General features: G+C 39.6%; 1 protein-coding gene across 2 annotated transcripts in view; it reads right to left on the minus strand.

The window, feature by feature from the left end:
• The window catches only part of COL15A1 (collagen type XV alpha 1 chain), a 106,236-nt gene that overhangs the window by 70,437 nt on the left and 12,100 nt on the right, over positions 1–23,699 (minus strand). For both annotated transcript variants that reach the window (XM_042839729.1, XM_042839730.1), the window contains exons 3-5: positions 8,677–9,224; positions 5,482–5,556; positions 4,911–5,003 (exon numbers count right to left, since the gene is read on the minus strand). In XM_042839729.1, coding sequence (XP_042695663.1) covers positions 4,911–5,003; positions 5,482–5,556; positions 8,677–9,224 — 716 coding nt within the window. The remainder of the gene's footprint in view (positions 1–4,910; positions 5,004–5,481; positions 5,557–8,676; positions 9,225–23,699) is intronic.

Genomic DNA, 23,699 nt, shown 5'->3' on the forward strand with positions numbered 1-23,699 from the left:
GCAGAAGTGACAATGGGAACTGAGCTGAAAAAAGTGATGTTCTGACTGAATGTAGGGAGAAATATTTTCACCATGAGAACAGACATGCACTGGAATAGGTTGTACAATGAGACTGTATAATCAACAACCTCCATTGTTTCCATGACCAGATTGGAAAAAGCCCTTAGAAGTGTGATCTAACCTGATTGTCGATGCTGTTTTGGACAGAAGATTGGACTAAACAAACCTTCCATCTACCTGAAATGTTCTGTGATACTTGATTGTATTTTTATGATTGCTAATTGATGAATACATAAAGCTAATGAGAAGAAAAGGACTCTGTTCCTGAGGGGAAAAAAAAAATCCTTATAAAACCAATACTCCAACACAAACCAAATGGCTTCAAGACTCATGAACTAAAAATGAAAACTCTTTTTTTCCTACTTTTCCTTTCTGGCATTGTCTGTCATTGCATTTCTGACATACAGAGTGGCAGTATTTTTTTCTGAGAATTCCTATAGATGTGCCAAAGACAGTTTTTGGCTGAATAGCAAACTGTCAGGGAAAACACAGAAAGATTCTTTACAAAAAAAAGACCTCTTACAGAGATTATGAACACCTCCTTTTTTTGCTGATTCACTGAGCTAAAAATTATGTAAGGTCCATTAAATGGAAACATTCTGAAACAATCCAAAGAATGCTATCTATTCCAGGGCTCCAGTAAGGCAACTGGAAGCAGAGCCAGCAATGTGCCCTTCTGGCAAAGAAGGCCAGCATCATCCTGGTCTGCAATGAGAAGAGTATTGCCAGGAGGCCAAGGAGGGTGATTAGGGTTAGGAAATCTGCAGGAGGAAACTGAGGATGCAAAAATTCCCATGAATTGAAAAGAACAAGCCAAGAGATTCAAGGGGACATATGCAGCTGAGATCCACTAAACACAAACATACACACTCCTGGCTCAAGCACTTTCTGTATCACTGCTCTGGGAAGGAGGAGAAGTGAGCAAATGACCGTATGGTGCTGAACCACCTGCCAGGTTAAACCACAAAAGGCATTTTGGCACTCAGTGTGGGACTCAAAGTGTTGAGATAACAGCAGATCTGACTGCAGTGTGTTAACAAAAGGTGTTGTGGTAGTAATTGCTGATCATTATGTTAATTTTTCCCCTAATTTATGTAGACTCTTTGAGAGACTACTCATACTACCGTGTAGCATGTGGCTTGCTGTTTATTTTCCTTGCTGTGTTGTTGTTGTCTTCTCTGAGTTGCATTAAGGTTTCTCTTTTGCTAAGCTGTGTGGCCTTTGCCAATATTATGATAAAACTGGCAGCTGGGAAACTAACATTGTGTGGGTATTTGGCATTGCAGTTGTCTGAGCAATGGAAACCAAACTGTTTGATAGTATTAGTAATTACAGCCTTTGCTTTGTCTCCTCAGGGAGCTTAGCTATAAAGGAGATAGAGGAGGGCACTTTCCAGCAGTTCCTCAGTTTCTCTTTCACTTTCTTTCTTCGCCTAGAGCTCAAGAGCAAGCTACTACAGCTCTTGAGAATTATGAATACCCGTGGGATGTTCAAACCAGAGTGCTCCTCTTGCAGTGTATCATGAATGTGTTTCAGGTTATGTTTGAGATTAAACAATTATTTTAGAATACTGCCCAGAGATTGCCCTGTGGTGGGATAGTTCTGTGTGGCAGAGAGTGCAGAATGGTATGGGCAGTTGTCTAGAGCACTGCACCCCCAGTGGTTTGAAACTTCACTTCTGAACAACTGCAGAAACCTGAAAAATTAATAAAACATTTGGAAAAAGTCTGCTGTTGCCCAAGCAATCCTAAAGAGGTACAAAACACTGCAATGTGCTGAACTGGCCTGTGCCTACTGAGCTCTGTTCAACACTATTCAGCACCCTCAAGGCAAAGAGAACACATCTGGATCTGATAACAATGCAATGGACCCTCCAACTCCTATGGCAGCTCCAATTCCTGCAACAGGTGCTGTGGTTGCTCTGAGCATTGTGATCACTGCTCACCTACTGCCACTCCAATCCTTGATGAGTCCTGTGGTTGCTTCTGCTGCACGTCCTGTGCCTGTTCCAAGTACTGTGTCAAAACAAACAAACAAACAAAATTCCTCCCAAGGGAGGTGCACCATGCCCAGAAATTCAGACCTGTGGTTGCTCAAGCCTCTTCTGAACTCAGTGGCTGCTGCAAATTCTCTGACAGGTCCTGTGGTTACTCTAACTCCTGCACTAAGCCCTGTAATTGCTCCAGATCTGACACCGATTCAGTGGCTGATCCAAGCATGTGATGAGACCTGGGACCACTCAAAACCACTCAATGAGCCCTGCTGTTGCTCCAGCTCCTGTGACAGGTCCTGCAGCTGCTCCAATCCTTGTTACAGACCCTGTGGCTGCTCTAACCCCTGTGATGGGTCCTGCAGTTGCTCTGACTTTTATGACAGAGCCAGCAGTTGCTCTAACTCTTCTGGTGGGCCTTGCAGGTGCCATGATCCTCACAATCAGCCCTGTGGTCACTTCAATCCCTGTAACAAGCTCCATGGTTCAACCAGAGAATCAATCAGTGCCAGTATCAGCAAGATGAAGAAGTCTATGAAAGTCAGAACATTTAGCAAAGAGAAACTTATAAATTCAGAGAAGAAGCAGATGAAAGTGGATCCATCACAAAGGCAAAAAGAGGAAAAAAAACAGAAACCATCTGACTCCTAACACTGAATAAGCTGCGAGATTTGTGAAAAGATTATGGCTGTTGTACAGGTGATGGTGGAGCCAGTATCCTGGACCTAGCTGGCAGTGAAGCCAAGCAGCTGAGATCCCTTTATAGAGAAACTGGCACTGACAAAGCAATTGGAAAGGAGACACAGTCTTTCACAGAACGGCAGCCACTGTTGTCAGTCATGTGGGAAAGATGTCTCTTCAAGGAAGACCTGGTATTTAGCTCAGGCAAATAGATCACAATGGAGAAAGGCATTCAGTACTTGAGGGAAGTAGCTTTGGTAAAGGTGGTGTATGGAATTAACTTGGTTGATAATACCAACTCCCAGAATCCAGATGACATTAAACGTATGTGACTGATGTGAAGGAGAATTGTATGGAATGTACCATCATTGTATGCCAGCACCCTGTCAGGAATGAACTGGAAAGATAATGAAAGACCAACAGTGGATGAAGTGGCCACCCTACTTGGGCAAAATGAAGACCCTCTTTCTCCCTGTGTGCCCGTGTCTCTGTTGTGGAAGAAACTGACTCAGAAGTTTGAAGAGAAAGAAATAAGGCTCAGGGACTCATCCACCTGTACATACCAGTATTTCAACCATTAGAATTCAGAGACAATAATGTAGCAGTTCAGACCTCTGGCTGCTTAGAGTGTATGAGTTTCTCACTGGCATCGTGGGGCAGCAATTAAAACAGCTGTGTGAGAGGTGTGAGCAGGTAGACAGTTTGCTCTGCCTTGTGAACCAGGTTACAGGATGAAATATGTTGATTAAAATTGTCACTGGGGACAAAAAGAAGGAACAGGGAAACCACAATTCAGCCATATACAAACAAGTTGTTTCAAAGGAAACAACACATACCCATGGCAGTCTGTATTTAAACCCAAGGCAGACTGTGTCACATCAGGTTGAAGAAAAAAACTGCAAAGCTGGAGGCAAGAACACAAAGGAAAAGAGAGGATGGAAGCAACTCTGTGCCCAAAGCTGCAAATGAAAACCCTCCTTGCCTGCTCCACTCCTCCAGGTGCCTCTCTACCACAGGTATGAGGTCCTGAATGTGAAAGACCTGTCTGAAGGTGGTAACAGCCCACTCAATCCCAACATGCTAATAAAACCAAACCAGGAAAGGCCTTCCCCCAACACCAAGACTACTACACTGAAAAAGAGATGAGAATTGTGGGTGATTCCTGCCTACAGGGGGCTGAGCATCCAATATGCAGAACAGAACGTCTTCTGTCTTCCTCTTCTTGTGATGAGGCAATGCCTGCTGGTGAAACAGGAGAAAGTAATGGGGAAGATCAAGGAAAAAGCCTAAAAAGAATTAAGGAGTTATCTTTTAAGGAAGTGACAAGAGCAACTGCCTAGCTGAAGTGCCTCTACACTAAGGCACACAGCTTGGGAAACAAGCAGGAGGAGCTGGAAACTACTGTGCTGCTTGAAAATCATGATATAGTTGTGGTCACCAAAACCTGGTGGGATGGTTCCCACAACTGGAGTGTGGCTGTTGATGGCTATGAGCTGTTCAGAAGGGACAGGCAAGGAAGGAAGGGAGGAGGTATTGCTAACTACATCAGGAAAGGAATGGAATGTGAAGAGCTGTCCCTGAAGAACAGTCATGAGCCAGTTGAAGGTCTATGGGTGACAGTTAGAAACTGAGGCAGCAAAGGAAGCCAATGTATGAATCGATGAATCGATGAATCTATGTAGGACACCAGATCAGGCAGAGCCTGTGGATGAGACATTCTACCTCCAGCTACAGGAAGCATCATGAATGCATGCACTCGTCCTGGTGAGGGACCTCAACCATCCAGACAGTTGCTGGAAAAGTAGCACAGCACAAATTCCACTTTTTAAAAATTCTCTTCCACATCCCACTGGGAAAGGGGAGAGTAAGTGGAAGTCTGTAGCACTTAGCCACCTACCAGGTTAAAACACAGCAAATGATAATTGTTCCAGATAACTGTCATATTTGCGTTCTTTCCTTGTTGTTATATTCTTCTCAAGGCACTTGTTGATCCTTATCAAATAAACCATCCTTTTGATCTGATGTAGTGCAGTCACTCTTGTGGATGAGCACATATTGTTCTCAGAGGTGCCTTTGGAAGCTGTTATAAAGGAAAAACTAGTGGCAGAATCTACACCTTACTACCTGAAGAAGCAATATTAAACCAGAAAGGTAAAGTGAATAAATCCAATAAATTTACCCTCATGAGAAGGTGAGAAGGCACGAGTTCTTGTGTCTCAGTAATGTCTTCATATTCTTGAATGTTGCCATTGCCACTGATATCCCCCGAAGCCTGTGAAAATCCAATCAGAACAGCCAGTTCATAAAAATCAGAGGAAAAACCATGTTCTCCAAGGAATTGCCTACTTCTATGCAGAAAAAAACTTATATCTACGTATGTGCGTATGTATGTATGTATTATTTATTTTCCCAGATTAGGGAAGCCTCAGTCTCATTATGATGTTAACTTGTTTTGACGCTTAGGATATTTCATGAAGATGAACTTTCAGATAACTATTAAACACTGTTCCGTTTTTGAAGGATGTTACAGACAAAAGAAAAGGATGTCTTATATTAAATCACAGCTTTACAGACTGCACAGTAAAAAAAAAGATAAGATACTTTCGTATAGAGAATTTTTAAAATTGTATTGTCTTGACAAGAGGATATAATACAGTTAGGCCTATGAAAAATATTCTACAGTAAATGACTTTGAAATCAGATATACAGGAACTGAGGATAGATAAAGAAATATTTGTAAGAATACTCACATCTGGATCATCATCTTCACAATGATCTTCAGTGGCTCTTGGGTCAGATCTGATTGTCAGATGTTGAATTGAACCCTACATGAAACAAGAAAAGCAGTTCTAGGAAGTAATATTTCATCGAGTATGCACAAGAAAGAAAAACAAATGGAAAACAGACTATAAAATCCTCTACTTGCTTGGAAAATTATTTGAGGCATGAATTTATTTATATTTTTAAATAAACTCAATTTAAAAGTATAAATATGTTTTCATGTTCTGGTCTTGCAATAAAATTTGAAGCTGCCAGACTATGAGTTTTAGGTCAAGAGAACTGTTAAATTGTTTACATACTTTGTCTTTCATCTGAAAGATAGATTTCTAGATTCTGACTTAGAGCCTTTGAAGTACAGCCTGCTTTTTTTCCTGGTTAAAAAGTACATTGCTACTGCAAAAATTGCAAGTGAAAATCCATAAAAAACAGGCAAAGGATTGTGAGGGAATACAGGTAATTGGTGAAGAAATCAGGGGAGAAACAAGCTGTAAACCTCAAACCAGAAAGAAAGGAGATGGGATTTTTGATTAACAAATGTTTCTGAGTTGCGATTTACATTTCTCACTCTGACATGCTGAAGAAGCAGGAACAGTCATTTTGATCATTTAAATCTTGTCTTTTAGATTGCAAAGATTCAAAGAAATGTGCAGGACATTCCCTTGTTACGAGGTTTCATGGAGTTGGGCATGATAGACACATAGGGTAGAAAGACAAGTATGGATGTCAATCACCATGATCTGTGTCTTCCTGTTTCGCTCACTCTACATATTTTGCCTTCCTACTCTTGCACTTTTTGTAGGCAAGAGCCTGAAGAAGCTGCCAGATTTAGCCTTTGTCTCCACATAACTCCTAAAAACGTATTTATCTGGTGACTTCAAGGAACTATAATGTTTACACTACACAGCAACATTTTGGTTGTGTTCTGTGTGCTGACTGTGGTCACAGACACATAGCAGATTTGCTTGTTCAGAGGTAAAGCCTGAGTGTTGGTGAGGAAAACTGCAAGCTTTGTTGAGATAAGAATCAAAGGACGGTTTGCTGTTGTTTAATATAACGAAATAAAATAAAAAAAAAAAAAAGAGAGAATAAAGCAAATTCCAGTGCCATGTTTGTTTGCCATGTCCTACTTTCTGGCTCCCTGTTTCCACTGCTGCTGTCTTCTCTCCCTTTCCTAGAAGCTTTGGGGAATTATAAGCAAGGGAATATTTTGAAAGCAACTTTTCTGCTGGATTTGAGAATATTCCAGAAAGGAAAAAGAAACAAAAATTGAGATTCTTTAGTTGTCCTGTAATCATCAAAGGCCATGAAACTTATTACGTTGGTACTTCCTGAATTTGCAGACAATCTTAGATAGCAACTCAGTGATTTGAGTCACCTTTTTTTCTCCTACAATTAGACAGTGGCCGAATCAGATATTGAACAATGTTAAACTAACCAGTTTACTGAAAACTACACATGAAAGGATATGCAAACAGATACCTGAGCTATCTCTTGGAAGTGATGAGTAATTTTCACGTTATGAGTAAATCATGTTTGGAAAACAAATTTTCCTCTCTTGCTTTTATCTGCAGCTCTGGAAGGTGAAGGAAGCAAAATGAAGAGCCCTAAGCTTTTCCAAGAAAAGTTATTGTCAGCCATATATTCCAACCAAGAAAGTAATGGTCAAATCTGTTACAATACAGAGGATGGGTATGAGGTACTGTAGACACTCTCTAGGTCTTGTGCCTGCGGTGCCTTCTCAGTTAAAGCTGTTTGCAGACACATCATCACTAATTCAGCATGATTCGGTTCATTTCTTTTTCGCACATTTTTTACAGGAGCAAGGGTGAGAATTTCCTTTTTGTTCCATAAAATCTGATTATAGTTATGTCCTTTTGTGTCTGGCAACCAGGGCTTTGGACAGATGAATTCCCGTGAGCCAGAACAAAATAGCAGCTGACCTACAGAGACATCTGTCCAATCTGCTGTGAATTGTTTCTATTTGGGGCAAAATGTTCTTGTCTGAGCAGCTAATCAACAACGTAATTTTTCTAGTTTGAAACAGTTCTGACATATGATGCACGAAGAAATAAAAACACAAGGGCACTGTGTGAACTAAAGCATACATCACAATTCATAGCAACGAACAGGCAAATAACTGAAATTTGTGTACTCAGTATAGCATACAAAAAAAGCCTGTTTCAGTGGGAAATACCTTAGGGTGTAATCCACTATGCATTCCTTCCACAATATTTACAGATTTATTGGTGATAATCTCAGAAACTGATTATCAAACATGAGTTGTCCAGGTAGGGTACCCAAATCAACTGATTTTCTTGAATGTTTCTTATTCCTACTAGTAATCAGGGAGCTCCAATAGTCCAGTCATTCTAACGGTCTGGGTGGGGAAGCATAAGCAGGCATTATCCTACGCATCCTTTTCTACCATTAATTTGCTACTAATTAATATATCTGTGTAATTCCTATTAGAAACAGATAAATCACAGATTCCTATTAGAGACAGATAAATTACAGAAACACATTATTTTTGTTGCTTATCTACTGGAGCTCACAACCTGTCAATACACTTGAGCTTCGGAAATAATATCTTGTTTTCCTAAAACAAATATATTTTTTTACTTTTTGTACTGCTCTACCTCTTTTTGGGAAGAGGTATATCATAAACTACCATGCAATTTTTGAAGTACAGAAGAAGTACAAAAGCAAGACATAAAAGGTATGACATTTCCATTACAGTTTGGCAATGAGTTGGTCACCTGCTCAATAACCTTGGAAGCTCAATGGCTGATATTTCCAGTCTGAATACAGCTGAAAGATGCTTACATTCAAGTTTTGCAATAGTGGTTTAGGTCCATTCCATTTTTCTGGAACTGAAAAGCTTCAAGTAGTATATAAATTGTAGAAACAGCTTTATTTTATGTATATCTTTATCTCTTCCTGATATTGTGTAAAATAAACGTATCTAGCTAGTAAGAATTTAAAATATTGAATTTTTACAAAGGTATTATTATCAGAAATTAAACAAATATATATGCTGAAATCTGCCTTTCAGATAAAAGACTATACAAATGTAAGTGATATATTTACTTTGATATTCATAGTTCAAAAACCGAGCATTGGGCTCAATATATGGATCAGATGTGAATTTATTGCATGGTACTTACTGTGAACTTTTCCAGTCCTGTGGCTCCTGCATTACCAACAAATATCCCAGAGCCAGACTCAAATACCAAGGCTCGATCCGACCTCTGAAACTGAACTCTCTGATACTCTTCACAGTCCATGAACAAAGCAATGCTATTTCCCTGAACAGTCACTGTAAATCTATTCCACCTATTAGTCATCACTGGCACTTTAAATGAAGCCGCTTCTCGGGAGATACTAGAGCCAGGCTCGGTATAATACATAATTATTCTCTGGATGCTCTCATCAACTGGTGAAAGTCTAATTCCCAAGTAAATAGTTTTCTGGAAGGCATCTGTTATTGCAAATAGCACTCCTCCACGATCACTGTTTGGTTTCACTGTAACTACAATTGCAAAATCTCTATAGAAAGGCAATGGTATTATAGCACTTGTCAATCGACCAATGTTGGCATCTGTACCAAAGCTATACGCTGGAAAACCTCCGTAGCCAGTGACAAAGTAGACAGAAGGAGGGAGTGGAACTCCTATTAACTCTGTGAGATCAAGAAGTTCTTTTGAGCCTCGTTCTGTAAAGTATGAGAAAAAAAAAAAAAAAAGTTATTTATTCTTGACGTTCACAACCCATTTAATTTCAATCATTTAATGAAGATCTTAAAAACTGTGAAGCAGTGTTAAGCTACCGTTGACATGCTGCTAATGCTTTATGTCCCAGTTCAATTAGTGCTTAAACATGCCTAGTTATGTGTATATGTCAACTTTTGTTATTTGACTAAACTGAGATTACTCACATGCTAAAAAAAGGTCCATGTAAACATTTGGTGAAACTGGGATGTAACAAGTACTTCCTACAAAAGATATTTTATTTTAGCTGGCTATAAACTGCAAATAAATTTTATGCAAGTGCTTACAGCATGTATTCAGCAAAGATTTTTTCAAATTAGATGAGAACAGAGAAGAGGAAATCTATACAAAGTGCATAGCATAGTTTCACTAAGCCAGGATAAAAATTGCGGTGGGCTTGTTGTAACCCTTGCAATTAGCCCATCTTCCAAAGCCAATTTCAGATTTTAAGTCTTTTTTTTTCCCCCCTCAAATTTATCTCCTTAGTTTCACTATGTACGTAAGAAAACCCTTCATTATCAGAATGAGAGAATTTCTACTTACCATACAGAAGTAAGTATCTCTGGCAAACAAGCCCAGAGAGCAGATTCCTTGCTGGCAATGCAGCAACACTGATAACATCCAATTTTAACTAAAGTTTTGGGCAGGCATACTTTAACAGTATAACAGGAAAAAAAAAACAAACATGCAAACTAGCATCCTACTAAGAAGTGAAAAACAAGCAGAAAAAGGTGCCATTTTTAATCCCAGTGAGTGATTCATATTTGAATCTATTCAGAGTTCCACTCAAAACTAAAGCCTTTCCCTTCTTTCTTTCGCCATTGCAGTCTCCTCTAACCTTGTATTTTTAATTATCTAATTCTATCTAAAAGTCCCTGTTCTTTAGGTTGGTGTATATTTTCACTGGTTTTAGACCATTTATGTTATGCAAAAGCAAACAAAGTTCTTAGGGTATGCCTTAATGTAGCTACACCATATAAAACTGTAATGACTCATGCTGTAAACTCCTGTAACTAGGTAACTGTTGACTTTCTCAGCAGACAGAAAAAAATTTATGAAATTCAGGTTTTTAAATCACTTTCAAGATCAAATGCACCCTAGCTTTTTTTCTAAATTCTTCTTCTTTCTTGAATATCTTCAAACCATAGATAAAGAAGGGAGGTATTTGGAATTGTTGTGCAATTCCCTTCTTTCTCTACCTCAAACGCCACATTTCTCATATGAAGTACATCACACAAAAACTGCAGCATGGAAAACATGTCTTGTGTTAGAAAAATAGAGATGAGGCAAACAGTCTTAAAACATCACTAAGAACAAATATAACCTGTGATCCAAGCTTCACGTTTCCATTTGTCTACCATGGCAGATGTAAAGAACATCTTCCAGGTAATCTATGGTGTTTAGGTGCTTCTTTGTAGCTAGTTGGTCTGTTGTTCACCATGGCTACCACTACTAGTGTTCCTAAGGCTTTTTCTTGTGACATCTCTGTATTATGAAAATTGATAAAGATAATGGACGTGACATTTAGCAAAATCAGCTTGCTCAGTGGTCACTGGTGTCACCTATAGTAGGATGATGCTACCTATGTTACAGAGGCCAGGAGCTAAAAGCAGACCGCTTGCTTTCAAGTACATTAGCCACAACAGATGGGAGCTAGTCCCTAGATCTTTTTTTGTAAAAGTACTTACAGAAACTGAAAAGTTCACCTGAGGTGAGTAATGTTGAGGCACATGGAGCTGGCTTCTATTTCTACCTGCCTGTCCCCAGATTCTGATACACTTTATGCTGAAATTATCCACATACACCACAGTCATGGTTTGAGCTGAAGTTTACTGGTTGTATGCAAACTAACGGGATGTACATGGTTCAGAATAGTTAACAGTTGGTTTCTTAGAATCTATGTTCTAAGTCAGTATTTTAATTTCAGCTCAGGACATCCTGGCAACCTGAAATACCTCAAGTTCAGACCTGTGTCTGCTTCCAATAACTGTACTATCTCTACACGCCCCTCTGCCCCACTGTTCCAAGCACTGTGTTTTTGTATTAGCTAATCAACTCAGGCATGATAATTGGCCATCCAGAACGAGAAACTGAACAATTAATCTCACAACTTTCACCATAGATTCTCATTAAGGTACTAAGGTGCTACTAGCATATCATGAGGTTGGAGGTTTCAAGCATACAACAGGGTGGATGCCTACTATCTGCTTACACAGGTAATCCTCTGTTACAGAGGACTTAATGGGATGAAAATAAATGGAGAAAAGGACAAAATTATTTGAAATGAAGAGAATTTTACTGACAGTGCCACCTCTTTGCCTGCAGTCTAATCCCTCAAAGGAGACAACGACCTATCCCCAGGCTGACAATTTGAAACAAAACTGTACAAAACAATAAAAAAATGATTGTAGGGAATAATATGAAAGTCAGTTATAAAATGACTTTTTGTCCCATGATTTTTAAGCATTCCCAAGTCTTTCATAATGTGTATATTTTTGTAGCGTGGATTGATACAGCATCTTACCTTTTTAAAACTTATTCAGCTATTGTAACTGCAGCAGTTGTATAGGCTGAAAAAATCCAAATGGAATAGTAATGGAAAAGGTATGCTAGTCTATCCGAACCCTGCCAACAAAGGCAACTGAAAAGCTTTGCTTAGAATACCCAGTAAAAATCAGGTAAAATATGTACAGATAGCACTGCGTTCTGAAACCTTGCAAGATGGTTCTGATGAAAGAGGAAAATAGAGAGAGGTATTTCACCTGAACTATACTTCTCTTATTCATTACTCATATGGAGTATCAGACTATGTGTTGCAGCGTTTTTCATTGTCCTAGTGTCACTGCAAAGATATAAAAAATGTTTTCCCTGTCCCAAAGATGAAATCAATTCTAATCTCTGTGCATTAGCTTCAACATTCGCTTGCTTCCACTGACTGGATGAAGTCTGAAATTCTCCATACATAATTTTTAGAAAGTATCAAAGCTATATTTAGGAACAGAAAAACTAGCTCCTTCTCTAGAAGATATTTTTCCTCAGACATCTTTTTCCTTTTCATCTTTAGGTGAAAAGAATATTAGTGTTTATGGTGGTTTAACACTGGTAGGTATCTTAGCTTTACCATGTTGTCTCTCACTCCAACTCCTCTAAAGGGCAAGGGGAGAAAATGTTGAAAAATGCTCACATGCCGAGATAAAGACAGAGATCACACATCAGTTACTGCCACGGGCAAAACAGACTAATCATAAGAGAAATGAAAGTAATTTATTGCCTATTGATGACAGATTAGAACAGTGAGAACTGAAAATAAACTCCTTCCCATCCTCCCACTTCTACATGCCTTCCTTTGAGAGTCATAGGCAAACTGGGAATGGAAGTTAAGGTCCGTCTGTAAAGCTTTGTCTTTGCTGCTTCTTCCTTCTCACTCTTTTTCCCTGCTTCAGTATGTGGTCCTTCCAATAGATGTCGTCCTTCCCAAACTGATCATACTTGGACTTCCTACAAGCTGCTGTTGAAGAACTGCTCCAACTTGGGTCTGTACCCTGGGGCCCATCCTGCATGAGCAGATTCCCCCAAACTCCAACTTCACCATAGACTTCTCTCCACAGTTGCAGCTCTAGCTGGGAGCCTGCCCCTTTATGGGCTCCTCCATGAACTGAAGAGGACACTCAGACATTGTGAGTGTCTACTATTAACCACACTCCCAGGGAAATACATGGATGAATTGCAAGCAATATGGATACATATATGAATCAGTTGCCCTAGTCTTTTTAGGAGAATTCAGTTTCCCAGACAGAAACTGGGAATATCAAACTGTTGGGACAAGCAAGTCTGAAGAATTCCTAAAGCACAATGAAGACAATTTCCTTTGATAAACACATAGTGAGCCAACTAGAAAAGATGATCTCCTAGATCTGTTTGACAATAGAGAAGACCTTGAGGAGATGTGATGGTAGGTGGCAGTCTTTGCCACAGCGATCATGAAATAGTTCAAAATTTTTTTGGTGTAATGAGACAAAAACTCAGCAGAGTTGCCAGTTGGCAGCTTAAGAGAACAAATTTTAAGTGACTAAGAGAGCTAGTTAGCAGTGTTCACTAGGAATTGGCTCTAGAGGGTTTAGGGATCCATGAGAACTGGCCCCAATACCACATTTAAAGGACAAGGAACAAGCAATCCCATTATGTAGCAGGTCAAGCTATTTATAGCAAGCCATTTTATTGAAGATCTCAAGCAGATAAACTTCACAGTGGAGGCTTGCGATGGGAGACTCTTAGTTGAGGGTCATAACCATAGCAAAATATCACGAAAACAAGGACAGGGAGAGTTGGGGTGCTCCACGTCCCTCCCTTTCCTGAGCAGGAAGGGTGGAGCCCCTGATGAGACGTGACTCTAACATGATGTGAGCGAAGTCAGTATTGATGACGTGACTCTAACATGATGTGAGCAAAGTATTGGCAGAAGCTCCCCACATATACAAAGGCAGCCCCTAGGGAGCATGAGTAACTGGAAGCATGGCAAATAGGATGTATAAACAGGGCACTGCATGTCAGTAGATCATGACCCGGCAGTTTGCATGGCAGTTCATGTGGGAGGGCAAGAAGAGAGGATGCACTTTCCTCTCCCCACTTGAGAGGCCAGCTCAAATATTGGTCCTCATCTTTCCAGTAGAATTAGATCTAGCAGTGGTCTACATTCAGCCAAAAGGCATTGCTAAAAACAACATGGTTACTCAACCAATCACCCACACAAACATGCAGCTGTCCAGCTCTCTGGCTATAGGGAGTGCTTGAGGCTATCGCAAGTATTGGACAGATACTGCTTATGTGCAGTGTGAGCAGGTGGGTGATCTAAACACCTGCACAGCTAAAAGAGGAGGTAGAAAAATTAAGAAGCATCAGGGAACATGAAAGGGAGATCAGCTAGTGGAGCCACACCCTTCCACTTCTTCAAGAAAGTCACTGGCAGGACACTCTACAGCAATAGCACAAGAGGTAATGGTCTTAATTTGCACCAGTAGAGGTTCAGGATATTAGGAAAAAATTATTTTCAGAAAGAGCGATCGAGCATTGGAGCAGTCTGCCCAGGGAAGTGGTGGAGTCACTGTCCCTGGAGGTTTTCAAGACAAGGATAAATGCTGCACTGGAGGACATGGTTTAATGACCCTGGTCGTGATGGGCTGATGATTGGAGTAGATGATCTTGTAGATCTTTTCAAACCTTATGATTCTATGATTCTATGGAGGAATGTCATATGTGGCCAAGGACACTAGGGTTGTCAGTATGGAGAAGAGCAGGCTCAGGGGCAACTCACTGGTCTCAAACTTCCTGAAGAGAAGTACAGGTGAGGTGATGGTCTCTTCACCCTGGTCACTAAAATGACAAGACACATCAGAATGGCAGAAAGCTGCACCAAAGAAAGTCCAGATTTGATATTCAGAAATACTTCTTTACTGTGAGAGTGATCAAGGACTATAGCAGGCTTCCTAGAGAGGTGGTTGATGCCAGTTGCCCGTCAGTGTTCAAGGGGTACTTGTATAACGCCCTCACTAATATAGTTTAACTTTTGATTACCTTTGAAATGGTCAGGCAGTTTGACTTGACAATCTTTGAAGATCCATTCCAGCTCTGTGTTGTGTTCTAATCTATTTTATTCTTTGCTAGAGTGCTTTTTCTCCAGATCCATGGAAAAAAAATTTTTTTTTTCTTTTTTCTTTTTTTTTTTTTTTTTTACAGTGATATTGTAAATCCAAAAGGAAGGCTGCAGTCAGTGGGAGCTGTAATACTTACACGGAGAATCAGGCTCAGCATTCTTTTCTGCAAAATGTTTTTCAATACTTTTTATCAGCTCCCGCTGTTACGTCATTATCACTCTGCCCTCTATTGGACAAAAAAAACAACCATGTAGTTCTTGTAGCTAATACATTACATAAAATATGCATCTATACTGCATAGAATATTCTTCCTATTTTTCTCTCATCTGATCTTGCTGGAGAAATGTTGTTTCAGTATTACTGTGTCTTCAAGCTAATCAATGGATTTGTTTCTTTTCCATACAAGCTATTTTTCAGTTTTTCTACTATAATCACATACTTGACTGCTGTTGGCTGTTCCTTATGTATATACATATATATATATATATATATATACACACACACATATACATATATATTTATGGCTGTTTGTTTATAGAACCACTTTTTAATGTGCATGAATATTCTCCTAAACAGACAGAAGTTCTGTTTAAAAGATAACCTTTTTTTTCAGCCATAGAAGTATAAGCTATCAATTGTAGCATAGGCATTAAATAGTTACTGTCCTTCTTTCATCAGAACAGATTGAGAGGTCAAAGTGGAAAATATTTAACAATTTGATTACAGTGTGTGATAAAGCCAACAGAGCTATTAACCAGTTGATTGAAATTCATCAATTGTTTGTTGCAGTACTTAGGGCAATGTTACGGACTTTCTGTATTTAATATAAACATTCACCTACTTTAATCATCATGAATGGTTGTGTGCATAAGTATGTATGCCACTGTAAAGAAAAAGAAAGAACCCCAAAGAATGAGGACATGGGAATTATCTATTAAGGAGTTCTGCACACAGATAAATATATGGCTTACAAGGTGTCATACACAGAGCATGAACGAGGCATGGAGGGTAATAACAAATATAGGAAATGGTCGCAAGAAGAACGAGTACTTTGATTTTCATGTGCAGTAGAGCAAAATACAAAGAGAAATTAATAAAGATCCCCTTTGCAGAAAAAGATTCCGTGCTTACAGGAATATTTCTCCTTTAAGAGACATTCCATAAAACACAATCCACAACCCCTCCCATCTCACCAAATTTTCCCTCTGAACATTGCAAAACATGAATTTAGAAACCTACAGGGACAGCACAGCAGATCACAAGTACTCTAGCAGACTTCCCAGGTGCATTAACAATAATCTGCTAGTAGATACTACCGAGGATCTGATGAAAGTATGCTAGGCCTCATACTACAAATAAGGAAGAAATTATGGGGGATGTGAAAGTTGGGGGCAACCTTCCCTGCTCTGATCACAACATGTTCCAGAGGATGAGAAGGTGAAACAAGGAAAATGCAAGTACTGCATCAAGAGACGTGAGTAGATTCAGCTGCTTTGAGCAGGAAGCATTGACTAGAGAGTCTTCAGAGGTTTGTTTCAATCTCAGTGATTATTTATTCTATAATTCTAAGCATATTTGTAATGTCATAGTAGTAATTCCACTGCCTTCTGAAAGAAAAATTTTGAAGCAACCTACATTTTTATTATTTGCATCTGTATTTTCACAACCAGAGCGATAACAGTTCTGCAGCACTGTAACAAGCATTTTGCAGATCTATACCTGGCAGTCACAAACTTTTCTAAAGATGAAGTAGCCTTCTTTCTATGTGCTGGAATTGTTATTGTCATCACCTGCTGCCAAATTTCTGCAGGAGGATGTAAGTGATTCCTCCACACTTCCTTTCAGTAGTAGAAGTCATGTGATGTCTACGCTCAATAAATTCCTCAAGCATATACAATACACCATGCCTAAACTTTCTTTCTTTACACTTTTCATTATTGCTTAACACTAAATACGAAGGGTACTCTGAAAGTAATACCTCCTGTCTTATTATGTTGGCCCACGATGTCAGAGACAGATGGTGGTGGTATGGTAGTATTTCATTAAATTTGTTTGTCGTGTGACGAATGGCAGCAGAGAAGAAGCCTGAAAAAATGGTGGCTGACATGAAAGTGAATATGAAGCAAAGGTGTGTAAATTAATTCCTCCATGTGGAAAAAATTGCACCTACTGGCACTCCTCAACTTTTGCTGAATGTTTATGGAGACTGAACAGTGGATATTAACACGGTGAAGTGGTGAGTGGTGCATTTTAGCATTGGCAACAGTGATGTAAAGGACAAGCCATGTTTCAGATGGCCAGCAGATTTTTACAAGCTCTTGCTTATCAGTGGTGACAATGTTTAAAAATAACGTTTTGTAGCTGACAATTTGCTCTATCCAATAGTGTGATTGTGCTCTTTGTATCTGTTGTATTTTCCATGGAAAAAAATGGGAAACATCACTTTTTGAGTGACACATGTACATTCTTGTTGGCCATTTCTATCTTGAACAAACAGCATGTACCTACCTGAAACCTATTAAAAAGCTGATGAAGCAAACTCTTAAAGAGTACCAGTGGCACAGTAAGGAAAAACAGCCACAACCTGCAGTATGACAAATTCAGTTTGACTTCAGGATGAACTTCTTTGTTAAGAGGATGGAGCAATCCTACTACAAAAAAGACTGTAGAATATTCTCCTTGGAGGTTTTCTGGACTTGGCTAGGCAAATATACAGTCTTGGTGCTGGTTACAGTTCCCATTTGAACTAACATTTGTTTGACCAAAAATAGATATCTTGGGTAGCACAATGGTGTAGCAGAATAAATACTCAGGCTAAATGGTCAACTGTGATGGAATCTGTAACTTGTCAGATGACAGTGATGGAGAATACTGTCATTATTCTACTTTAAATATTAGTAACAGTGAAGATCTAAAAAACAGTCTTTTGGAAATCTGACTGAATTCTTCTAATTTGTACCAACTTCGAGTTTTTGGAAATACTGATTCTTTACCCTTTCTCATTACTCCAGTAAGGTTATCTAGTGAATTGCATCAGGCATCCACAAATATTTCCAGCTTGCTACACTAGGAGTGATAATTTTAATTACTTCCTGTATAGCTTTCATCTTCTTAACTGACTTCATGATTTGAGTTGGTGGAGTGCATGAACTCTCTGAATCTACTTTTCTATCTGTGTATCCACCAAGGAAAAGACTGGAAAAGAAACATAAGTTCCTTTTCTCTCTTGCCTTTTTGTATTTATAGGACATGTGCCTGTGGACAGTTTGCAGCTGTTGCTGCTGTAAACTAAAGCTAGCTTTAATTACTTGCAACATAAGCAATCATATATTAACCACATCAGATAGCAGATGTACCATAAAACTTCTTCCTTCTTGAGAAAGGAAAGCTTGTGATCTCAAGCAAAGAGTTGCTCTGTAGAATCAGGATGTGTTTAGTTATGTGGAGGACTTCTGCTTAGATCAATCTTGCTTTGAATTAGGAGTCATTTTCTTTCTTTGGTATCTGAAGTACCACTGTGAAGCACAGACTTGTTGACAACCCGTATCCTGAAAGATAACTGAGCTTTGTACAGAGATTTAACGTCCAGTTATTTATTATCATAGAATCATAGAACGGCTTTAATATTATCTAGTACCAACCTCCCTGCCATGGGCAGAGTTGCCACACCCTATTGGGCTGCCCAGGGCCCCATCCAACCTGCTGTGAATGCCTCCAGGGATGGGGCATCCACAGCTTCTCTAGGCAGCATATTACAGTACCTCACCAGTGAAAAAAATTCCCCCTAACATCTAATCTAAATCTCTGTTCTTTTAGTTTAATACTGTTCCTACTTGCCCTATCACTGTCAGACAGTAAAACATCAGTCTCCCTTCTAATTATAGCTCCCTTTAAGTAATGGAAGACCACAGTGAGGTCTCCTCAGAGCTTTCTCTTCTCCAGGCTGAACAAGCCCATACCCTTCAGTCTGTTTGTAGGAGAGATACTCCAGCCCTCTTCTAAGCCTGCTCCAACAGATCCACGTCTTCCTTGTGCTGGGGGCCCCAGGCCTGGATGCAGTACTTCAGACAGGACTTCACAAGGGCAGAGCAGAGGGGGACAATCACCTGCCTCGCACTGCTGGCCACCCCTCTTTTGAGGCAGCCCTGGGTACTGTTGGCCTTCCAGGCTGCAAGTGCACACTGCTGGCTCATACCAGCTTTCAGTCTACTAGAACTCTGAAGACTTTCCCCACAGGGCTGTTCTTAGTGAGTTCTTCTCCCAGTCTGTACTCATGTTTGGGATTGCTATGCCCTAAGCGCAAAATCATGCACTTGACCTTGAAAATTACCTATCATTTTTTCATTCTTATTCACTGTCAAGGGAGATACTATACAGCAAGATCCCCTGGCTCTGCTGTGAACGCACAATTTTGATCCTGGCAAACAGCAGCAAACTACGTATCACCTGCAGTACACAGCAAACTCACATAGCTCTGTACAGAACAGAAACCCTGATATGTATTCACCTACGCCATCTACTGAGACATTCACATTCATAAAAGCAGATGTTTTATAAAACATGATAGACACAGAAATATGCAGAAGGCACCTCTGCAAGCTCAATTTAATATGGAGTTTAAAATGTTTTCACCCGCTAGTAGGCAATACAGATACATTATCAAGTTATTATTTATATTCATTAAGGATTTTGTGTATTTTCTTGCAATATTAATTTTTAATTTTTTTTTTTTGCTAATTAATATTTCACATTTAAATAAAAAAGTATTCTGTTCTGCTAGGATATATTGTTTTTCATAGAGATAAATTTTCCCAGTGAAGTTCATTCTGAGTACTTGGGTAGCATTCTAACTCATCCAGCTCACTAAGCGCTATCTCAAATGAGCTCTGGCAGCACAGCAAAACATTTTGGTGATTTTTTAAGATCAAGGAGAAATCAGAACTGATCAGTAAGGTTGCCTGAACTTCAAATTTACAATGCTTTCACTGATCACTGCCCTTTAAAAGAAGTCAGATTTTCCTTAGAGTCCTGTTAAATGATTTTGACTTCAGTAGGAATGTTCTTATAAATTTCAACAAGTGTGACCTTTGATCTTGCAAAGATTTTAGCACTGTTTATACCCTTTGAAAATGCGTTGATCATGATTAGCAAAATATTGTAGCAGAACCCTACGCTCAGCAAATTTTCATGAAAGGGCTACCCAGTTCTTCTGAAAGTGAGCATACAAAACTCTAGATGTCTAACTCTGGTAATGCAGCTCATGTTTCTTTATGCCTAATGCTGTCACTCAGTAGATCACAATAAGGAGCCTTCTTTGCTGGATTTTAAATCAGATTACTACACCTTACCAGAGAAGGCAGTCTGCAGGTAATTATGCCAACTTAGCCATCATCCATGTGATAAATCATTACTACCTTCCTTGTCTGAAAGACCTGGCTGTGGGAGAAATGGTTGAGTCAAAGAAAGTGAGGGGGATGTTTTCAAAACTAACAAATGCCACATAATCAAGCTTCACTGAATTAAAGGACATTTTCAAGGCAATGCTTTCACTCCTAATCTTGGATATGGAAGAACCTTAGTTTCAGCTGAGATGGAATTATTTTCTTACAGCACCTGGTATGATGCTATTTTTTTTTTTTTTTTGGTTGGAAAAACAATGTTCATAACACACTGATGTGTATAGCTTCCTGTTAAGCAGCATTGTATAGAGTCATGGACATTCTTAGCAAAAGGCTCAAGGAGCTGGGAGGGAACAGAATTAGGACAGCTGACTTAAGCTGGCCAAAGGGCTATTCCATACCATATGACATCAAACAGAAGGAATTTTGTAGGGAGTGGAAATGCATCTCCCTCCCTTCTGCCACACAGGGGGTCTAGCTGGGCATTGGTTTGGGGTTGATTTCTTGTGCACCTTATGTTATATACACTTATATATATACATATATTTGTCAAAATTATTATCCTTTTCCTTTTCTCCATCTTAGCGTAAAGTTTTCTCTCAATCTACAAGTACTACTCTGTTTTTTTTTTTTTCAATACTCTTCCCCCATTCCTCTTGAAAGGAAGGGAGTGAGCAAACAACTGTGTGATGCTGAACCACCTGCCAGGTTAAACAAGAAATGGTAGCTTTGCCTTCAGCTAAGGATGACATTGAAGGACAATGCACTTTTAATATTAGGCTTTACTAGAACACACTGTCTGTATTTAAAAATAATAATGATGACTGCAAAAAAAATAATGAATTTAATGAATTTAAATGAATTTAAAATCTAAAGCTTTTCTCTATCTTTGTGTAGCAATTCTGACCAGGATATATGTAGGAACTGGTGATTCATGTGGCAGTTCACCTGCATTGGTGCAGGACTGTGGTGTGTGTCATATCCAGTCCTCAGGCCATGATGCACTGCCATGTCCCTCAGCAGCCTTATCTAATAGTGCACAGATCGGGATCTCCAGCGTCTGAAGGGCTGTGAGGTCTAAAATATCCTCTCCTTCTTTACAGTGTTAACTCTAATAAATAAAAAACAAATAAGAACAAATAATAATAAATATCATAGAACCATAGAATCACAGAATCATAAAATCAAGTTGGAAGGACCTTTAAAGGTCGTCTCGTGCAACTTCCCCTGCAACTACAGCAAGATCAGGTAACTCAGAGCCTGGTGCACCCTGGTCTCCAGGAGTGGGCAATCATTACATTCTGAGCAGCTTGTTCCATTGTCTCACCACCCGCCATTGTAAAAAACTTCTTCCTTATATCCAATCTAAATCTCCCTCTATTATTTTGAAACCATTTTCCCTTGTCCTGTCACCATAGGCCTCGCTAAAGAGTTTGTCCCCTCCTTTCTTGTATCCCTCCTTTAGGTACTGAAAAGCTGCTATCTGGTCTCCCCAGAGCCTTCTATTCTGCATACTGGACAGTCCCAGGTCTCAGCCTGTCCTCACAGCAGAGGTGTTCCATCCCTTGGATCCTTTTCGTGGCTCACCTCTGGATGCACTCCAAGTCTGTGCCTCTCCTGTACTGAGGACTACACATCTGGACGCAGTACTCCAGGTGAAGCCTCAGCAGTTAAGAGCAGTAGGGCAGGATCACCTCCCTCAACCTGCTGGACATGCTTCTTTTCATGCAGCCCAGGATACAGTTGGCTCTCTGGGCTGTGAGAGTGCATTGCTGGCTCATGTCCAGCTTGGCATTCACCAATATTCCCAGGTCCTTTTTATTAAGGCTGTGTTCAGTCCTTTCATCCATAAACATTCTGATGACTACAGTATGTTTAAAATTCTGCAAAGGACATGAAGAACTCAAACTGAGCTGCAGTTATTTCAGGCTCAAAGCAAAGGCTGATAGTTATTCTAAGAATCTTCTGTTGAAGGTGTAGAGCCTGAGTTGAGCTTTAGTAAAAGCTCAGAAATAGTCACCATGTTGAATGCAAAAGTGGTGCTGGATGCCAACCTAAAAGACTATACAGGGTTAAGTGTAGTTTCAGTGGGAATGCCTGGCAAACCATAACAACAGCAGGAGGAAGTGACAGAAAGAAGATTAGCTGGTAAAGATGTACAAACATGTAGTATGTTATGCCAGTATCTGTGTCAGGAAGAAAATGGCAACTAGCAGGATTAAGGGAACAGAGTTCTGGGGGTACTGGAGACACCAGTGAAGAAGGACTTGAACTGCTAAAGCGTGACAGGGTTCAGAAGGGACTGGGCTTGGGATAAGCAGGTGCAGGGAAGGGTCTGACTCAAAAGGGATTCAGTGCAAGGTGGTAGAAAAATATAGATTTGAATAACATTACAATTTCTGTAGAAGAACAGAAGTCTATCCCAACTACTTTCCTGTGATGAAGTTAGCACTGAGACTGGTTTTATTCAGTCTGCACTTAGTATGACATAAAATTGCTACTATATCCAGTCTTGCTCAGGTGTAGGTGGTGTGTGTATGAGAGAGAAGAGCAGGCTACCGGGACATCTGTGCTCCTAAGGATAACTAGGCAAAGCCAAACTATGTAAGAATTACAGAATCTGTATTGAATATTACAAGCTTTCCAATAGAATGGATCTGTGGCATGCTTGGTCATGCTTCATGGAATGAAAATTGTGTGTAGTGCAAATATGTAAACTACATAAACTGTGATATGGTTGATATAATTTCCAGCTTGAAGGACAAGGAGTCTTTAATGGTTGCAAAGCAGCAGATGCTTTTACATTTCACCACTAGGCAGCAATACAGCATTTCATAAATCAGATTAGAGTTGGTTTTGGAAGGGAGAAAGTTATTATGAATCATCAGTGCTTATGTCTCCTGTGTCTGCTCTTTCACAACATCTAAACTAATACATGTTTAATTTCCATTATGTTCATAACAAAACAGATGTGAATTATCACCCTGTCCTTTTTGTTTCAAAATAACCTTGGAAATCAGGCAAAATACTATTAACCAAGTCTGTTGTGTATTTCCACGGGGAAAGACTACATTGGTTTTCTCATTTTCTCTTTGCCTATCTCTTTTTGTTTCTTGAATGTTAAAGGCACAAATTCCCACTGGATCATGACTAATGCTCTCATTACCAAAATATGTGTTTTCAAGATTATGAAGACAGTTCTTTTTTAAAGTGCTGGGAGAGGCGTTTGACAGTTTTCCAGATTTAACAGTTAGAGGTGCCAGCAGAGCTGTCTGCCTAAATGGGGAAAAACTTCCATGTGTTTAAAGACACTGAACATGGCCTGGCACACTGACCTGGAGCAAAATTTTCATCTCATATTTGATCTCAT

The sequence above is a fragment of the Centrocercus urophasianus genome, unplaced genomic scaffold, assembly GCF_019232065.1.
Source record: "Centrocercus urophasianus isolate 14NV4802_14NV808 unplaced genomic scaffold, USGS_Curo_1.0 seq_11, whole genome shotgun sequence".
In the NCBI taxonomy this organism is placed as follows: Eukaryota; Metazoa; Chordata; class Aves; order Galliformes; family Phasianidae; genus Centrocercus; species Centrocercus urophasianus.